The sequence below is a fragment of the Chiloscyllium plagiosum genome, unplaced genomic scaffold, assembly GCF_037043375.1.
Source record: "Chiloscyllium plagiosum isolate Xiang-an unplaced genomic scaffold, Cpla_swu_hap1 HiC_scaffold_12, whole genome shotgun sequence".
NCBI classification, from domain to species: Eukaryota; Metazoa; Chordata; class Chondrichthyes; order Orectolobiformes; family Hemiscylliidae; genus Chiloscyllium; species Chiloscyllium plagiosum.
In genome coordinates this window covers 97,115,302-97,135,085 of record NW_028270150.1, presented here as the reverse complement: position 1 = coordinate 97,135,085, position 19,784 = coordinate 97,115,302, and the positions used below count along the sequence as shown (strand labels likewise).

Sequence of the window (19,784 nt, the reverse complement as noted above, 5' to 3'; positions counted from 1 at the left end):
TGTCATTTGTTAAATTCTTCTTCAAAGAACAAAGCCACAATTTATCTTGGACCATCAGGCTGCACTATTTGCAAACTTTTGTGCCTCTTGGCCAATCCCATACTTTCATTGTTCCTTGACTCAGCAACCCTCACACATTCTATCCAGACCAGGGAAAAGCTTAACTTTATTCTGGGACAAAGGCACTGGATTGAAAGGAGTTCAATGAACCTGTTTGTTCAGTGACTGTGATTAATGTCAATCTCTGTGGGCTCTAATCGAGTCTCTGGGTGGATTCCTCCTTCTATTAATAAATGAGTCTCAGCTGCAACATTCCTCGAAACAGGGAGAGATGACAGAGCAGAATCTGAGGAGAGCAGACTGCAATGTTACCACAATGGGCAGGAGTCTCTCTGGGACAATTGACTATTTTTCTGCAAATTATCACCAAATGTATTTGGAACGTCGGATCCGATACATACTTTGGATTATTCAACACGTTTACTATCCGACTCTCGCTACTGTTGGCATTCCTAGTAAGTATCTCTGTCTGGCTAGTAATTCTGTGAATCATGATTTAACTTTCTTACAATTCTTCTCATTTCCTATTCCCCAACTTTCATCTTTTAGAATGGGTTTCCTACACTGACATGCACACACTCACTCTGCCTTTCCTGCAAGCACACCTTTCAGTTTATGGAGTGAATCTGTATTGCAGAATTATATTTTATTTTGCTCAAAAAGTGCATAACCTACAGTCAATCCATGTAAGATGCTGTAAATATCACTTTAGAATGAGAACCAGTCCTACAGCCATATTGGGACGCTGACAGACTTTGACCTCACACCTTTAATGCATTGTCTGAGCTGAGATGACACCTTTTGTTGGAGAATCTGAATTTATCTTGAGAATGTGACTTAAAAGGAGTTCTGGGATTTACCTATTAATGAATTGAAATTAGGAAACCCATTCTAAAAAAATGAAAGGCTTAATCTGAGATTGATTAATATATTCAAGCCGCATGACACTGCAACCTTTTGCGAAAATTTCTGAATCTTATAGTCCTGCTCCATAACCACCTGATGAAGGAGCAGCGCTTCGAAAGCTAGTACGTCCAAGGAAACCTGTTGGATTATAACCTGGTGATGTGTGATTTTTAACTTTGGAAACATTTCCAGGTTGAGTTCCTGTTGTCCCTGCTCTGCCCAACTGCCCAGTCCATTGATATCCTCCTGCAGGTTACAGATACCCTCCTCACTTTTTACCAGCCTTCCGAGTTTCATGCCACCTGTGAACTTCTTTATCATACTCCCCTGAATTTAAGTCTAAATCATTCATCTACAAAACAGACAGCAAGCTCCAAGCACCGTGCTCTGTGAAACCCCACTGATATCAGACTTTGTGTTAGAGAAACATTCCTTAACTATTCCCCTCTCCCTCCTGCCTCTCAGCCAGTTTTCCATCCAATAGATCACTTTACCTGGGATCCCATTGGCTCTTACTGTCTTGACCAATCTGCATGAGGGACTTTACCAAAAGCCTTGCTGAAGTCCATGTAGACCACATCAAATGCACTGCCTTCATCAACACGCCAGGTTACCACCTCAAAAGGTTATCAAACACAAACTTCCTGTAACAAATCCTGGGTCTGAGTAATTATTCTCTCTTCAAGTGCAGATATAGTCTCCCTGCCCTGCCCTTTTGGTCTCCTTTGTTGGTGTATTTCTCTTGCCCAGCTTCTCAGCCCAGCTCTTCTCAGCCCAGCTCTGCATCTTATCTATGTCCCTCGGTAGCCCACAACAGGGGCTGCATGGTGGCTCAGTTGTTATCACTGCTGCCTCACAGCGCCAGCGACCTGGTTTTGATTCCAGCCTCAGGCGAAAGTCTGTATGGAGTTTGCACATCCTTCCCATGTCTGTGTGGGTTTCCACCCACAATCCAAAGATGTGCAGCTCAGATGAATTAGACATGCTAAATTGCACATAGGGTTAGGTACATCAGTCAGGAGTAAATGTAAGGAAATGGGTCTGGGTTGGTTATTCTTCAGAGGGTCGGTATGGACTTGTTGGGCCGAAGGACATGTTTCCACGCTGTATGGAATCTTGTCTTTTGGCAATATCTGCAAAGCTACCTACCTCAGTGTCATCTGCAAATTTACTAACCAATCCTTCTACGTCCACATCCAGATCATTTATAAAAATGACAAACAGCAGTGGCTCCAAAACAGAAGCTTGCAGCACACTGCTGGTAACTGAGCTCCAGTATGAATATTTCCCATTTGCCACTACCCTCTGTCTTCATTCAGCTCGCCAACTTCTGATTCAAACCGCTGAATCAACTTCAGTCCTGAAATTCCATATTTTGTACGATAGCCAACCATATGGAGCCTTATCAAAAGGCTTACTGACGTCCAATCCCTCGTAACCTTTTCCAAGACCTTACCCACAACTGAATTAAGGCTCATTGGTCTATAATTACCAGGGTTGGCCCAAATCCTCTTCTTAAAGAAGGGAACAACATTTGCTATCCTCCAGTCTTATGGCAGTACTCCTGTTGACATTGATGACATAAAGGTCAATGCCAAAGGCCCTGCAATGTCCTCCCTGGCTTCCCAGAGAATCTGGGGGTAAATCCCATCCAGCCCAGGGGGCTTGGCTATTTTCAGATCTTCCAAAATGATAAAAACCTCCTCTTTGCCAACTGCAATCCTATCGAATCTAAGAGACGGTATCGCGATATTCCCACTGACATTGACCTTTTCCAATGTGAATACTGATGAAGGGAAAGTAACCCTTTTTCCAGGTTGAGTTCCTGTTGTCCCTGCTCTGCCCAGCTGCCCAGGCCATCGCTATCCTCCTGCAGGTTACAGATACCCTCCTCACTTTTTACCACCCTGCCAAGTTTCATGCCGTCTGTGAACTTCTTTATCATATTCCCTGAATTTAAGTCTAAATGATTCATCGACACAACAGACAGCAAGCTCTGTGAAACCCCAGAGGAAACAGACTTCCTGTCACAGAAACATCCCTCAACCATTCCCCTCTCCTTCCTGCCTCTCAGCCAGTTTTCGATCCAACATGCCACTTACCTGGGATCCCATTGGCCCTCACTGTCTTCACCAATCTGCATGAGGGACTTTGCCAAAAGTCTTGCTGAAGTCCATGTAGACCATGTCATATGCACTGCCCTCGTCAACACACCAGGTTACCTCCTCAAAGAATTCAGCAGTTATCAAGCACAAACTTTCTGTAACAAACCCTGTGTCTGAGTAATTATTCTCTCTTCAGGTGCAGGTATAGTCTCCCTGCCCTGTCCTTTTGGTCTCCTTTGTTGATGTATTTCTCTTGCAGCTGCGAGACTGAAAGGGAACCGAGATTGTCGAGCTTGCTGTTCTGAAACCACGTTGGGAATTGGGGGCAGATGCCTTAAGCCAGTGTCTGCAGCCTGACAAGGCCACATGGGGAAATCCTTTTCCAATGCAGGGAGGCTTAGCAGGGAGACACCTCGACAGTTATGGCAATCTCTGCAGTTGCTCTTGTTCATGTACAGGGTCACAATCCTTGCATCACACACTCCCTGTGGAAATGTCCACTCCTCCAGAAGAAACAGAGAGGTTAGTGCAGAAGCTGCAGGAGTGGGGGTTTCTGTGCTTGATGAGGACAGTCAAATGTGACTGGAGCTTGACCCATGAGTGTGTGTCAATAGCTTTGCTAAAGCCCTCCACTGTGGGTTTGATTCCCAGCTCTGCCATAACAGGGAGGCTTTTTAATGGTACCTAGAGCTTCCTCAGTGACAATGTTCTCCCTGTGTTATAGCTCAAGGCGAGGATCTCCCCATCTCTCCAACTATTTGTTACAGAGTGTGATGATCTCTCCTGCCTTTGTTTCAGTCGAGCTGTTTCTTTTCCTCATGCATCTTTCCCCTTTCCCATCCCTTCATCCGTACATTTCCCTGTGATGGAGTAGCTGTGGATATTTCTGCAAGGTTAGGAATGTTATTATTGGATCGTTGCTCAGCATTCTCTTGGACTTGACTTCAAATGGCTCTTCCTGCATTCAGAGATTCCTCACTCAGATTTCTCTTGTAATCGATGAGAGTGGAACTCTTGCCTTCACTGACAGGCTCTATCACAGTAATGTTAGCCTCAAACCAGTCTGTGATGTTTTACTGTTGCTCCTTGTCTGTTCAGGATGTGGTTTTATAGATGATGGTGTCTCACAGAATGTGCCACTTCACTTCTGCTCTCTGAAAGGGAATGCTGCAAAGTGCCTTTTAGTCAAGTTGTGGAAAAGTTGCTTTTAAATTGAGAAAGTAGTGTGTCTGATGTTAACATGAGGGCAGTGTTTCTGCTTTGAATGAAAAAGACCTTCAAGAGCTGTATAGTTAATTTGATCCATATCAGAGAGATGTGCGTCTCAAAGCACAAAATATTTCTGTTTTTCAGCTCCTCCTGAGTGTTCCCTTTTGGTTTTCAGGGCTGCCCTTCCATCCTCGCTAACTCCTTTATTAATTGATGCAGTCACCATGTGGCATTACCTTCTGTGTTTGTCTTCATGGATATTTTCATTCATAAACAGATCTCAGGAAACTTATTAATATTATCAATAACCACAGTGTTAACCCACAATAAAGCCACAATATTTCGGGAAAACATTCATTTCCTGGATGGGTGCTGTAGTCAAATTGACACTAAACAAAAGGCATAAGTTTGCAAAATGTTTTTCCCCAAAATAAGTGACACATAATTCACGGGACACAAAAAGCTACAACAATAAACATGCTTCCTGCAGACTGAAGGAGTGACCGTTCATGTGTTTCCACACATAGTCACAAAGTTGGAACAGTTTTTAAACCAGTTTGTTGCTACCTACTTTTACTGAGATGTGAGAACATAAATATTTATTTGTTTATTTATTATTCAATCAAATAAAAATATCAGATGTCAATTTCTGATTTAAATATAACAATTGGCTCCATCTGCATGACTATAGCATCTACTGAGATTCTCCCAAAGAGAAGGCCACATACACTCAGGGACGAAAGCTAGAAATACAAAGTTCATTACAAGTAATTCTTCAGCTCAGTGATTTCATCTTTCCCTCATTTCTAGTCAGTGGCGGTTTCTTTTGTTAACAGATCTGAATCCAATCTCTGTCCCCTATTTCACTTGCAACCTCTCTCTCGATCACACTCTTGTAGTTTTTAATCTCTTCCTCTCTCTCTCTTACAATCTTGCTCTCTCTCTCTCTATCTCTCTGCCTCTCTCTCTCACTCTCTCAATCTCTCTCTCTCCCTCCCACTGTCTTGCCGTGTCGATCTCTTGCTTCCAACCCCCTCCTTCCTGTCTAACCTCTTCTCTTCTGACCTCTCCATGTTCCCAATCCCACTGGTTTCCCAGTGTCCCCATAGCCCCGTTGTGGCCCCTCCATAACATCCAGTCCCCTCATGGCCTCATTGTCTCCTCCCAGGTTCCTTACAGTTTCCCACTTGCCCCTACACCACCCCTTGACCTGTCTGCAGTGACTGACTTGGCTCCTCATTCTGACTCTCCCTACCAGAGCTGTCCTCCATCCACCTGCTCCTAGTCCTCAGGACAACTTCCCTCACAGAGATTCCCTCACAGAAGCTCACCAGCTTCTGTTTACTTTCGTAACATGATAAATCGCACAACTGTTATCTCATCCAGTATTCTTTTGACAAGTGTTGGATGTATTTCATCTGAACCTGGGACATGTCAGCCATTGATTGTAAGAATTTTCTGAGCAACATTTCATCATGATTGTAATTGTGTCTAACTCATTCCTTCCTTTCAACTTGTTATTCATACTCATTTCTCGAATGTTATTCGAAAGACAGGCACAAAATATATGTTCGATGAATCCACTGTTTCTTTATGTCCCATTATGATGTCATTACTGGATACAATAACACATTTGAAAATCTCAATACATAATGGAACTTATTAACTGTATCTGTAATGAGGTGTAACTTTATGTTAGGCTTAACATAACGTGTTCTTGTTTATTATCCTTTCTCATAGTTAACACAGTGACAATAGTGATTCTGTCTCAGAGAAAGTGTGATCTTTCTAAATGTATCACTCACTACCTGGTGACCATGGCAGCAGTGGACTCCCTGCTCATAATCATTGATCTGATGTTGAGACACATTCCAATTATTTATAGAAATGAATTTAATTTTCTGAAGACCATCCCCGTGTGTAACATCCACGCGGTCCTGGTTTTTGCAGCTATGGACTGCTCTGTCTGGTTCACGGTCGCTTTCACCTTTGATCGATTTGTGGCCATTTGTTGTCAAAAGATGAGAGGCAATTATTGCACTGAGAAAACAGCAGCCGTGGTTCTGGGAACAATAACTGTGCTCAGCTGTTTAAAGAACATTTCCTGGTATTTTATGTTAACACCTTGGTACAAGCTGAGGAACCAGCCCTGGTTTTGTTTGGTGAAAAGGTATGTTATGTTATCGCGAGTCTGGGGATCGATTGAGCTTATTCACTACATTCTGACCCCAGTGCTCCCATTTGTTCTGGTTCTGCTGCTCAATGCTTTCACTGGGAGGTACATTTTAGTGGCCAGCAGAGCCCGCAGGAGACTCCAGTCTGACAGCAGGGGGCAGCATTCCAAGGACCGACACTTGGAGAGCCGAAGGAAATCCATCATTTTAATGGTTGTTATCTCAGGGAATTTCATCCTGTTATGGTCAATGTTTCTGGTGTATTCTACATGGAGACGATTGTATCGGTTGGGTTATAAGGCTGTATTTTTACATTACTTTTTACGAGATATAGGATTCATTCTTCAGCTCCTGACTTGCTGCACAAACACGTGTATATATGCCGTGACCCAGACTAAGTTCAGAGAACAGCTGAAGAATTTGGTAAAACAGCCTTTTGCTCATTTAGTAATATTTATGAAACGATGAGATGGATTGATGCATTCTGGGATCACAATTGAACAATCCAGGCCCCTTGGGTAGGTGATAAAGACACAGTGAGGTCAGTCTGCTCTCCCTGACGTCTATGAGACACACACAGTAGGTTCAGTCAACACTCCCCATGATCCTTGAAACAGACACAGTGCAATCGATCAGACCTTCCTGGATCAGTGAGACAAACACAATGCTTTCCCTGGGTAAATGACAAACGTTGGCTCCTATAGACACTGGGCATCACTCCTTATGTTGAATAAGAGTCATATAAAATGGAAACAGACCCTTCAGTCTAACTCATCCATGCCAACCATCTTCCCAAGCTAAAATATTCACACCTGCCTGCACTTAGCTGATATCCCTCCAAACCTTTCATATTCATGTACATATCGGAATGTCTTTTAAACCTTGTAACTGTACCTCCACCCACTGCTGTCTCTGGCAGTTCATTCAACACATGAACCACACTCTGTGTAAAAAAGTTACCCCTCATGTCCTTTTGAAATCTTTCTCCTCACACCTTAAAAGGATGCCCCCTAATTTTGATCTCCCCCCAAGAAAAGTCCATTTTCATTCACCTTGTCTAGGTCCCTCATGATTTTATAGACCTCAATAACGTCACGCATCAACCTCCTGTGCTCCAGTGAAGAAAGGTCTCCGTCTCTCCAGTCTACTTTGATATCTCAAACACTCCATTCCCGGCAACACCCTGGTAAATCATTACTGAACCCTCTCCAGTTTAACAATATCCTTCCTGCAACAAGGCAACAGGAACTGCACACAGCCCTCCAGAAGGGACCTCACCAACATCCTGTACACAATCAATATAACGTCCCACACTCAACAGCAGATATCCCTGTGCAAAGATCCTGAACAGCACTTAAAATAATCCAGCAAATATCTCTATAATTGTCAACACGGATGAAACTTTACGTGATTACAGTGCATAACAAAAAGCAAAATTATGATAAATTGGTGACAGCAAATGTTACTGAAATAATTGTAGCAAATATTGTTTAACGTGCTCACAGCAAAGAACATTTAAACTGCTCACTCTGTGTAATATTTAAAAGACAGGGATGACAGTCACTGATGTGACCCCATTTGAACTCGCTCCTCCCTTCTCAGAGGCAATTCAGCATCAGCAGCAAATGCTGACTTTCCCGATGATACCCACATTGTGTGAATGAATGTCTGTGAAAACATTCTTGAAGAATTGACACAGATAAAAACTGATATAAGGCATCATAGTGATATTCAGTTCCATGTTTTAAACTTCGTGTACCACAAATAATACCTGATAAAATAAGAGCAAGTACTTGGTGAAATATTATTTGATAGTCATTTGCTATTACAGAACTTGAGCATTGCTGGAAAAGACATTTTGTCAGAGCTTATTGTTTTACACACATTAAGATAATTTGCAAGAATACAGTTGAACAGGAACATTGATACTCTCCAAGGGAAGAGTGCTGATTGCTTGGCAAGTAGACTCTAATGGAGACATTGCTGTCAAAATGTACCAATCACTGATGATTGATAGTTGACCCCCGGGGTTTGTTTAAATTTTAAACCAAGTAGATTGACTCTGATTAATTACAGCATTGCTCTATAAATAAAGAGACTGGGAATGGCTGTGTGCTTTTTGCTGAATTCGAACAGAGTTAATGAATGTTTCTATTCTTTTCATCTGCAAAGGACAGGTTTCTGTGTATTAAACATTGTATCTTCCAGTATGCACAAGTATCCTACACTGTGAGCCCAATTGACAATCCTAACTTACATATAAACATATGAAATTGGAGCAAATATAGACTATTTGGCTCCTCAAGTCTATCTGTGTGCGTATGTGCAATGTTAAGTCCCACTAATGTCCCACCAAACTTCTAACTTAACATCAATGTATCTGTTTTATGGGATGGTGTTCAATTAAAAAAAAGATAAGCACTGCAGACGCTGGGAATCAGAAACAAAAGCAGAAATGGCTGGAAAAAACTCAGCAGGTCTGGCTGCATCTGTGGGGTGAAAACAGAATCATCGTTTTGGGTGAATGACCATTCTTAAAAACTGATTGCTGATGACAAAAGGTTCATATTTATGCTGAAGGTGGGCTGGGTAGGGAGCTGTGATAGGGCCCATGGAGGGAGAGAGAGAGAAAGAGAGAGAGAGAGAGAGACGGAAAGAGAGAAAGCAATCAAAGATCTGTGTAAAAGTCAGTCTGGGAGAGTGGATAGCTGCTAATGGGGATCATGACAGGCTGACACTGGGTTGCATGTGGTCGTATCCTGTTGGGAAGCGATGCCAAAGAGGATCAGCCAAAGACTGTTCCAAACCTTGCTTTTGTGTGGGCCAGTCACCCATTTGCCCAGCTCAGTTTGGAGGCAATGTTAATGATACTCCGGCTTCCCCAGTGAGATACAACATTTTCATACTTTTCGTGTTGCAATAATTACAAGCAACGTTGATGTCAGTGTTCCTTCTCCCTTAATCTATACTTCCAATCCTGTGAAACACCTGATCAATGATGGACATCTCAATGGACAGCCCTAGGTTCACAAGATCTCAAGATATTTACCGGACATCGTTATCATCAGGCTTTGGGTTCTCACATCATACCCCATTGATCTCCATTCCAAAGTTAACGGTTATAGTCTTTCTCAGACATATCCCAGACTTGCATATCTCAAAGGGCGCCTCGAGTTCTGTTATTTATTGTAGTCATTGACATCCCTATTAAGTTCTGTTCCTCATCTTGTATTTCCCCCCAGCTTCACCACCAGAGATACAAAGAAATGTTAGTTCCTACTAATTGCTGTAAGATTCATAATATTAGTTCTAGTATACATTTAGTTAGATGTGAAGTTGTATGCTCTCACCTGTTGTTAGAATTCCTTCGCTAATACGTGTTGAGCAGTTTCTCTCTCTCTCCATGTTATAATTGCCTATCACTTAAGCACCTTTTAAATTCTGCTATACAGTTTACTAACCTGATTACTTGACAAACAAAAGGATATTATTTCTTATTAATTGTTCTAAAAGTTGTACTATCATTTCCAATAAAGTTATTTGGTTAGACGTAGTGCTGGAATTCTTTCGCCATTGGGTTGTGAGCAGTTTCTGACCCACTTGATCTTGGATGGCCCGATAAACATGGCCCCTCTCTCTTACAGCGGCACTATAGCTCATTCTAGTCACATCCTGTCATCTGGGAAGGAATTTACTGACCCTACTCTAAATATTTCGACTCTAACTCTTTTACCTAAGAAGGCAACATTTATGTCATTAATAAGACGACAAACTCAATCACACTCCATCAATGTGGGGTCATGTTTTTCTTTCTTATGCTTGTTAAAATCTTCAAGCTGTCTCTTACAGATATCTGCAGTTGTTATGTTTCCAGAACTCCCTGCAAGTTAATTTGTAAGATTCTTTCTACAGCACAGACCCTGTTACTTTGAGTTACCTCCTTCTCAAAAGTATCTCTGTGCTTCACTATGACCTCACTTTAATGCTGGACCAGGCAAGCTAACTATGGTATTGCAGCCATATTTATACCGACGGACAGACATTTTGTGCCATCTCTGACAATGGGATGCCCCAACATAAATACAGCCCATGTGATGACAGAGCCCAATGTGTTGGGTGTTTGGATAAGGACATTGGAGAAAATGCTCAAGTCCGAAATTTGTTGAACTCAGTACAGAGTCCAGAAAGCTGCAGGGTCCCCAAGCAGAAATGTGTTCTCCCAGTTCACACTGAGCTTCACCGAAGCACCGCAGCAAGCCCAGGATACACGTGTTGGCCAGGGAAATGTGGTGGTGTGAAAAAGTGGCAGAAAGCGCAGGGCCATTTCTGTGGACAGCATGTGGGTGTTCTGTGAAGTTGTGAACCAGTCCATGCTTCATCTCCCCAGTGTAGAGGAGACCACATTGTGAGCAGCGAATAAATTGAGTGAAGTGCTGCTTCACCTTGAAGGTGGGTATGGGGCTTTGGAGAGTGAGGACTGAGGGAATAAAGGGACTAGTGTTGCAGGGGAAGGTGCCATGTGGGTGCGGGGAAGTTTTGGGAGTGGAGGAGGGTTGGACCAGTTTCTCCCAGAGTGAATTGTCCCTGTGGAAGGCTGAGAAGGGAGAGAAAGGGAAAAAGTGTCTGGCAGTGGTATCCGCTAGAGGGGGTGGAAATGGCAGCTAATTATCCTCTGACTGTGGATGCTGGATGGGCGGTAGGTGAGGACAAGGGGGTCTCTATCAGTGTTGTGGGAGGTTTTGTCACATCCTCTAAGAATTCAATAAGAATTGTGAGGCAACACCTGCCCCTCACAAAGCCATGCTGACTATCTCGAGTCAAGCTACGCTTTTCCAAATAATCATAAATCATATTTCTCAGAATCCTCTCCAACAATTTGGCTACTACCGACATAAGACTGACTGGTCTGTAATTCCCAGGATTATCCCTAGTCTCTTTCTTCAACAAGGAAACAACATTTGACACTTTCCAATCATCTGGTACGACCCCAGGGGCAGTGAGGATGTGAAGATCATCACCAAAGGTGCAGCAATCTCTTCCCTCACTTCCTGTAGTAAACGTGGGAATATGCCATCTGGCCCAAGGGACTTTTGTATCCTCATCGTTTTAAAAATTTCCAGTACATCCTCCTTCTTAAGATCAGCCTATTTGAGCATATCAGCCTGTTTCAGGCTGTCCCTTTCGCTAACAAATACTGAAGCAATGTATTCATTAAGGACCTCCCCTACCTCCTCCCTGCACTATCCTTGATTGGCCCTGCGCTCACTCTGACCATCCTCTTGTTCCTCACATAAGCGTAGAATGCCTTGGGATTTTCCTTAATCGTACCCATCAAGGCTTTATCATGCCCCCCTCTCGCTCTCCCAAGTCCATTCTTCAGTTCCTTCCTGGCTACCATGTCACCTTCTAAAGCACTGTCTGACTCTTGCTTCCTTAACCTTCAGTCGTCATGATTTGCCTTGGAGCCTTGGAGAGTGAGGACGGAGGGAGTAAAGGGACTCGTGTTGCAGGTGAAGGTGCCATGGGGTGTGGAGAACTTTTGGGAATGGAGGAGGGTTGGACCAGTTTGTCCCAGAGTGACAAGGCTCCACTACTTGCCTTTGAACAACCACCAAACCTCAAACAGATCGTTGTTTGTAGCAAGCTGCCGGCTCTCAGGACAACTCCATACAACCCTGTCACGGTAGGCGCTGCAAGACGTGTCAGAGTATGGACATAGATACCACCATTACGCGTGGGAACACCTCCCACCGTGTACATGGCAGGTACTCATGTGACTCAGCCAATGTTGTCTATCTTATACGTTGCAGGCAGGGATGCCCTGAGGCATGGTACACTGGGGAAACAGAGCAAAGGCTACGACAACGGATGAATGGGCACCGCACAACAATCAACAGAGAGGAGGGTTCCCTCCCAGTTGGGGAACACTTCAGTGGTCCAGGACATTCAGCCTCAGACCTTCGGGTGACCATGCTCCAAGGTGGCCTCCAGGACAGGCAGCAGAGAAAAGTGGCCGAGCAGAGGCTGATAGCTAAATTCGGCACCCATAGGGAGGGCATCAACCGGGAACTTGGGTTCATGTCACATTACAGGTGATCACCATTGCACTATACACACATACACAGATACTCCTACACACACACATTCTCACACACACACAGGCACTCCTATACACACATACACACGGACACACATACACACAGACGCACCTTACAGACACACACACTCCCACACTCACACATGCACCCCCTCACAGACTTAAGACACTCTGCACTCACTACACACACATACACTTTCTCACACTCACAACCCCCAAGCCAGACAGATACACACACACAGACAGACAAAGACCCACATGCACACATATATTTTGTGGGGTGAATGTGTACTTACAGGGTTACATTGTACCTGCTCAAAAGCTGCATGCATTCATGTCGAACTCTGAGCTCAAAAACTGTATGAATTTATGTAAAACTCCGTTATCTCACTTTTTAAGATCAGAATCAATCTAAATATCAGGTCACAGACAGAGAACACAGGGGTCTAACACCTTCAACATATTGTCTAGCTATCACCATTGTTAACAGCTAACTCGAGAATGCAACTTTTTTAAAAAAAGGTTTTGTGATTTCCACATGAAAGAAGTGAAACTATCACTATATTCTAACAGCTGAAAGGCTTCACAGACAATTAATTTTTCAATGTATAATTTCAGTTACATTACACTGTAAATTTTTGCTATAAATTCTGTGTGTTAGGATTGAGCCCTCCACTACCATCTGATGAAGGAAAATCACTCCGAAAGTTAATTTGCTTCCAATTAAACCTGTTGGACTATGACCTGGTGTTGTGTGATTTTTAACTTTAACCTTCAGTAAGCTTCCTTATTCCTCTTGATAGATGCTACACATTGCTTGTCATCCTTCTCCCTACCATCCCTTCCTTGCCTCAACTGGACAAACCTATCCAGCACTTACAGCAAGTGCTCCCTAAACGACCTCCATATTTCTGTCATGCATTTCCTGAGAATATCTGCTCCCAATATCTGTTCCACAGTCCCTGCCTAATAGCATTGAAATTTCCCCCTCCCCTAATTAATTGCTTTCCCATACTGCCTCCTCCTATCCCGTTCCATGTCTACAGTCAAGGTCAGGGAGTTGTGATCACTATCACCCAAATGGTCTCCTACCAAGAGATCTGACACCTGGCATGGTTCGTTGCTAAGCACCAAATCCAACATGGCCTCCCCTCTAGTTAGCTTATCTATATAGTGCATCAGGAACCCTTTCTGAACATACCTGACAAAAACTGCTCCAACAAAATTATTTGAACTAAGTACGTTCCATCAATATTAGGGAAGTTATAGTCACCCATGACAACAGCCCTGTTACTTCTGCACCTTTCCAGAATTTGCCTCCCAATCTGCTCCTCCGTGTCTCTGTTGCTATTGAGGAGCCTGTAGAAAACTCCCGAGAAAGTGACTGCTCCTTTTTCATTCATCCAAACTCAATAGACCAACTCTCCTCGATGGCCTCCCTTTCTGTAGCTGTGATACTATCCCTGATTAGTAATGCTACTCCATCACCCACTTTACCTCGTTCCAATTCCTTTTGAAATATCTAAATCCCCGGAACATCCAACAACCATTCCTGCCTGTGATATCCAAGTCTCCGTAATGACCACAACATCACAGCTCCAAGTACTGATCCATGCTCTAAGTTCATCCAGACACTTCTTGTTATAAAATAGACACACTTCAACCCATCACACCGACTGCAACTTTACCGACCAACTGTCTATGCCTCCTCGCAGACTCTCTGCACGCTGTGTCTGCCTGTTCACCAGCGAGCCCATCCTCTGATCTGTAGCTCTGGTTCCCATCTCACTGCCAAACTAGTTTAAACCCTCCCGAAGAGCTCTAGCAAACCTCCCAACCCAGATGTTGATGTTTCTCCAGTTCAGATGCACGCCATCCTCTGACATTCCCCAGAACGTATCCCAATGATCCACATTTCTAAAGCCCTTCCTCCTACACCAGCTCTGCAGCCACATGTTCAGCTGCACTTGCCGTCTGTTCCCAACCTCTTGAGCCTTTGGCACTGGCAGCAATCCTGATATTATTACTCTGCTTGTCCTGCCTTTCAACCTAATTCCCTGTATTCACTTTTAAGGTCCTCATCCCTTTCGCTACTGATATAATCGGTACTCATGTGGACAACGACTTCTAGCTGCTCTCCCGCCACCCCCCCCCCCCCCCCCCCACCGCCCCACACCTTAAAGAATCCTGCAAACTCGAACAGGATTTCCCTAAGCAGCTGTTTTCCCAACCTGCCGTTCCTCACCTGTAAACAAAGACCATCTCCACTGTACTCAAAATAGTGTTCAAACAAGACAATAGCTCTGTCTAGTCAGAAAACAACAAATGTCTCCAGCATTTCACTGAAACCATGCGAATTCAACAAAATGCCTTTAAAAATAATATTCCAAAATGGATGTTTCCAGGTTTAGGGGATTTGAGCTATAGGGAGAGGCTGAATAGGCTGGGGCTGTTTTCCCTGGAGCATCGGAGGCTGACAAGTGACCGCATGGAGGTTTATAAAATCATGAGGGGCATGGATAGGATCAGTAGACAAAGTCTTTTTCCTGCGGTAGGGGAGTCCAGAACTAGAGGGCACAGGTTTAGGATGAAAGGTTAAAGATATAAAAGGGACCTAAGGGGCAACCTTTTCATGCAGAGGGTGGTGCGTGTATGGAATGAGCTGCCAGAGGGAGGAGTGGGAGCTGGCACAATTACAGCATTTACAAGGCATCTGGATGGGTAGATGAATAGAAAGGGTTTAGAAGGAAATGGGCCAAGTGCTGGCTAATGGGACTAGATTAGGTTAGGGTAACTGCTCGGCATGGACGGGTTTGACTGAACAGTCTGTTTCCTGCTGCACTTGTCTGTGACTCTATGTTGGTATAGATGGATGTCATGCCTGGCGAGTAAGGAACAGTATTAAACTTTGTGGAACTATCAACAAACATCCTGAATTATGACCTTATGATGGAGGGATTGTCCATGATGAAGCAGCTGAGCCTGGGACACTTCCCTGAGGAACTCCTGCAGAGATTTCCTGGAGCTGAGGTGGCTGACCTCCAACAACCACACCCATCCTCCAATGTGCCAGGAATGACCACAACCAATGAGACTTTCATCTTATTTAGCATTATTTTAGGCTTCCTTAAGGTCAGACTTGGTCACTTACAGCTTTGATGTCAAGTACAGTCTCTCTCACCTCACCACAGGAGGTCAGCTCTTTTATCCTTGTTTGGATAATATTTGTTATGAGGTCTGGTGCTGAGCAACCCTGCACAACTGAACACCAGTGAACAAGTTATTGCTGAGGGAGGGAAGCTTGGTCACTTTCCACCATGTCACTATTAATTGTGATTAGACTGATGGGGTGTTAATTATTTGGATTTGCTTTGTTGTATTTTTTGTAAGATTTATCTGCTTAAATTCCTATATTTTCAGGAGTTTGCTAGTATTGTAACTGTACTGGAACAGTTCAAATCAGGGCACAGCTAGTTTTGGAGCCATGTCCCACTTAAAGGAGTACAGTAGGATTCACTAAATAAGTGAGTTACGTTTGTTCCATTGAATCAAGGAATATGGTTTGATTCATTGAATCCATAATCGCAGTTTGATTCAATGATTCAATGAATGCAGTTTGTATAATTGAATGGAAGCGTTGAACTTGACACATTGAATGAATGAGAGAAGCTTTACTCATTGAATTAACACGTGCAGATTGATCCATGGAGTGAATGTGTGCAGCTCGATTGAGACATTGCGTGAAGCTTGTGACATTGAATGAATGCGTAGCTGTGTTCAATGAATTGACAAATGCAGTTAGCTTCATGAACTAAATGTGTGGAATTTGTTTGATTGAATCAATGCGTTAAGCTTGTTGCATTGAACAAATGTGAGTATCTCTACTCATTGAATTATCATGTGCTGTCTGTTTTATTCAATGGACGAGTGTAGAAAGATTCACTAAATAAGTGAGTTAGGTTTGTTCCATTGAGACAAGGAATAAGGTTTGATTCAATGATTCATGGAATGCTATTTTTTTATAAAATGAAAATGGCAAGCTTGACACATTGAATGAATGAGAGAAGCTCTACTCATTGAATTCAGACGGTCAGATTGGTTCATGTCGTGAACGTGTGCAGTTTGATAGAGACAATGCGTGAAACATGTGCCACTTAATGAATGAGAGTAGCTCTACTCATTGAAGTGACAAGTGCAGTCTCTTTCATTGAATGAACGTATGCAGTTTGGTTCACTAAATAAGGGAGTTAGGTTTGTTCCATTGAAACTATGTTTGATTCATTGAATCAATGCTCGTAGTTCCATTGTAACAATATTTGGTTCATTGAATTAATGCTCGTAGTTCCATTGTAACAATATTTGGTTCATTGAATTAATGCTCGTAGTTCCATTGTAACAATATTTGGTTCATTGAATTAATGCTCGTAGTTCCATTGTAACAATATTTGGTTCATTGAATTAATGCTCGTAGTTCGATTCAATGATTCAATGAATGCAGTTTGTTTCATTGAATGAAAGCGTTAAGCTTGACGCATTGAATGAATGAGAGAAGCTCTACTCATTCTATTCAGACGTGCAGTCTAACATTGAGTAAATGATTGTTGTTTGCTCCATTGAATGAATGTGTTTTGCTCGTGGTATTGAAAGGATGGCAGGAGCTCTACTCTTTTAATTAAGACATACAGTGTTTTTCATTGAATGAATGGGTGCAGTTTGATTCACGAAGTAAATGAGTTAGGTTTGTTTGATTGAATCCATTAATACTGTTTGATTCATTGACTCAATGATTGCAGTTTGATTCAATGATTGAATGAATGCAGTTGGTTTCATTGAATGAACGTGCTCAGCTTGACATATTGAATAAACAAGAAAAGCTGTAATCATTGAATGAACACGAGCAGTTTATTGCATTGACTAAATGTGTGCAATTTGTTTGATTGAATCAATGCATTAAGCTTGTGGCTTTGAACGTTTGAGAGAACCTCTACTCATTGTATAATCATATACAGTCTGTTTCATTGAATGAATGAGTGCAGTAGGATTCACTAAAAAAGTGAGTTTGTTTGATCCTTTGTAATAAGGAACATGGATTGATTCATTGAATCGATGATAGTAGTTTGATTCAATGATTCAATGAATGCAGTTTGTTTCCTTAAATGAAAACGGTGAGCTTGATACATTAAACGGATGAGAGTAAGACTAATTGAATTGACAAGTGCAGCCTCTTTCATTGAATGAATGTATGCAGTTTGTTTCACTAAATAAGGGAGTTAGGATTATTCCATTGAAGCAAGGAATAAGGTTTGATTCATTGAATCAATGATCATAGTTTGATTCAATGATTCAATGAATGCAGTTTATTTCATTGAATGAAAGAGTTAAGCTGGACGCATTGAATGAATGAAAGAATCTCTCCTCATTGAGTTATCATGTGCAGTCTGTTTCATTGAATGAATGAGTGCAGTAGGATTCACAAAATAAGTGAGTTACGTTTGTTCCATTGAATCAAGCAATAAGGTTTGATTCAATGATTGAATGAATGCAGTTTGTTTCATTGAATCAAAGTGTTCAGCTTGACCCTTTAAACGGATGAGAGTAACTCTACTCATTGAATTGACAATTGCAGCCTATTTCATTGAATGAACGTATGCAGTTTGGTTCACTAAATAAGGGAGAAAGGTTTATTCCATTGAAGTAAGGAATAAGGTTTGATTCATTGAATCAATTATCATAGTTTGATTCAATGATTCAATGAATGCAGTTTGTTTCATTGAATGAAAGAGTTAAGCTGTACCCATTGAATGAATGAGAGATTCTCTCCTCATTGAGTTATCATGTGCAGCCTGTTTCATGAATGAATGAGTTCAGTAGGATTCACTAAATAAGGTTTGATTTAATGATTCATGGAATGCAGAATGTTTCATTAAATGAAAATGGTGAGCTTGACACATTGAATGAATGAGAGAAGCTCTACTCATTGAATTAAGACGGGCAGTTTGGTTCATGTCGTGAACGTGTGCTGTTTGATAGAGCCAATGCGTAAAACTTGTGCCATTTAATGAATGAATGAGATTAGCTCTACTCATTGAATTGACAAGTGCAGCCTCTTTCTTTGAATGAACGTATGCAGTTTGGTTCACTAAATAAGGGAGTTATGATTATTCCATTGAAGCAAGGAATACGATTTGATTCATTGAATCACTGATCATAGTTTGATTAAATGATTCAATGAATGCAGTTTGTTTCATTGAATGAAAGCATTGAGCTTGACCCATTGAATGAAGGAGAGTCGCTCTTCTCATTGAATTGACAAGTGCAGCCTCTTTCATTGAATGAACGTATGCAGTTTGGTTCACTAAATAAGGGAGTTAGGTTTGTTCCATTGTAACAATGTTTGATTCATTGAATCAATGCTCATAGTTCGATTCAATGACTCAATGAATGCAGTTTGTTTCATTGAATGAAAGCGTTAAGCTTGACGCATTGAATGAATGAGAGAAGCTCTACTCATTCTATTCAGACGTGCGGTCTAACATTGAGTAAATGATTGCTGTTTGCTCCATTGAATGAATGTGTTTTGCTCGTGGTATTGAAAGGATGGCAGGAGCTCTACTCTTTTAATTAAGACATACAGTGTTTTTCATTGAATGAATGGGTGCAGTTTGATTCACGAAGTAAATGAGTTAGGTTTGTTTGATTGAATCCATTAATACCGTTTGATTCATTGACTCAATGATTGCAGTTTGATTCAATGATTGAATGAATGCAATTGGTTTCATTGAATGAACGTGCTCAGCTTGACACATTGAATAAACAAGAAAAGCTGTACTCATTGAATGAACACGAGCAGTTTATTGCATTGTCTAAATGTGTGCAGTTTGATTGATTGAATCAATGCGTTAAGCTTGTGGCTTTGAACGTTTGAGAGAACCTCTACTCATTGTATAATCATATGCAGTCTGTTTCATTGAATGAATGAGTGCAGTAGGATTCACTAAATAAGTGAGTTTGTTTGTTCCTTTGTAATAAGGAACATGGATTGATTCATTGAATCGATGATTGTAGTTTGATTCAATGATTCAATGAATGCAGTTTGTTTCCTTCATGAAAACGGTGAGTTTGACACATTGAATGAAAGAGAGAAGTTCTACTCATTGAATTAAGAATGGCAGTTTGGTGCATGTAGTTAACGCGTGCAGTTTGATAGAGACAATGCGTGAAACTTGTGCCATT

At 42.0% G+C, this 19,784-nt stretch overlaps 1 protein-coding gene across 1 annotated transcript; it reads left to right on the top strand.

The window, feature by feature from the left end:
• The first annotated feature begins 331 nt into the window (after window positions 1–331).
• On the top strand, window positions 332–6,922 carry LOC148148616 (putative G protein-coupled receptor 139). Its single transcript, XM_087992344.1, has 2 exons — window positions 332–515; window positions 6,021–6,922. Exons 1-2 carry the CDS (start codon window positions 332–334, stop codon window positions 6,920–6,922), a joined length of 1,086 nt encoding a protein of 361 aa, XP_087848470.1.
• The last annotated feature ends 12,862 nt before the right edge of the window (window positions 6,923–19,784 follow it).

Bases quoted from the DNA above. Each gene is read 5' to 3' on its own strand.
- LOC148148616 (XM_087992344.1), top strand. From the start codon at position 332: ATGACAGAGCAGAATCTGAGGAGAGCAGACTGCAATGTTACCACAATG. The intron at 516-6,020 runs GTAAGTATCTCT...CCTTTCTCATAG, and splicing joins CGCTACTGTTGGCATTCCTA to TTAACACAGTGACAATAGTG.